Source organism: Penaeus monodon, chromosome 32 (genome assembly GCF_015228065.2).
Source record: "Penaeus monodon isolate SGIC_2016 chromosome 32, NSTDA_Pmon_1, whole genome shotgun sequence".
NCBI lineage: Eukaryota > Metazoa > Arthropoda > Malacostraca > Decapoda > Penaeidae > Penaeus > Penaeus monodon.
This window is the reverse complement of record NC_051417.1, coordinates 23865941-23866923: the sequence shown is the minus strand read 5'-3', so window position 1 is coordinate 23866923 and position 983 is coordinate 23865941. Positions and strand designations below refer to the sequence as shown.

The following is a 983-nucleotide window of genomic DNA, read 5'->3' as shown; positions in this document are numbered from 1 at the left end:
TGAAGAAGAATAAGCAAATTTAGAGGATTGATTTTGTGTCCCATTTGATATTTGATTTGTATTTTATTAAGAACTTTTAAAAGTACCGGAAAATAAAGTGTGAAAATTTCTTTGATTGAGTAAGCTGGGCATCCCCTACAGGTGGGTCTTGGCATTGACGGCAAGAGTGTGAGTAGAAGAGGAATCACATGGACAGAAGAAGGCCATACATCCAAGGTTCACCAGTGCCACTACTGTGCATACATAGCAACAACTAGAACAAATTTGTTGAACCACATCCGTACTCACACTGGGGAGAAGCCTTTTGCTTGTCCTCACTGTCCATTCAGAGCAACCCAGAAGGAAAATCTTAAAGCACATATTCGTGTACACACTGGTGAGAAACCATATGCGTGCACGCTTTGCTCTTACCGTTCAGCTCAGAAGAGTAACTTAAAGAGTCACATGTGGACCCATCAGAAATGAGGTAATTTTGATTTTCACTGTACAGTAAACTTTGTTGTTCTCTCTTTTAAATATGTGAATAATATGAAAGACAATTCTGTGAGCACACATTAAAAAATGCATTTCTGTATCAAATAATTACTATCTAGCATTGATTGAATAGCTTGTCACAAAGTATATATATATTTTTTTGTTTTCTTTTTAATGCATGAATTCAGTGTATACCCTTGTGAAAATATTGAGAGCCGTAAGTGCTTTTATTAAAACCAGAAGACAGTGATGATATGCATGTATTGATTTGTAGGTAAAAGCACTGATGGAAACAACACATTGTTTATTTATTTTGACATGTAATGCTATAGTCTGGCTTCGAAGAATAACTTTTTCTCACTCTTTATGTATTATAGAGCAGAAAGGCTACAGCAGGTGAACTGTTGACCATAAATTTTGCAATAATTTGTTACTAATTGACTAGATGTCTTAATGCATTTTATGGCACTTATTTTTCATACAGTACTGTTGAGTAATAAAGACAGGGG

At 35.2% G+C, this 983-nt stretch overlaps 1 protein-coding gene across 12 annotated transcripts in view; it reads left to right on the top strand.

The window, feature by feature from the left end:
• The window catches only part of LOC119593731 (myoneurin-like), a 102537-nt gene that overhangs the window by 78935 nt on the left and 22619 nt on the right, over window positions 1-983 (top strand). The window contains exon 6 of one of the 12 annotated variants that reach the window (XM_037942731.1): window positions 142-466. The exons of 10 other annotated variants lie outside the window; for them this stretch is intronic. In XM_037942731.1, coding sequence (XP_037798659.1) covers window positions 142-465 — 324 coding nt within the window. In that variant the 3' untranslated portion in view covers window position 466. Of the gene's footprint in view, window positions 1-141; window positions 467-983 lie in introns of those variants that run through there. One more of the 12 variants, XM_037942724.1, reaches the window with a different exon arrangement.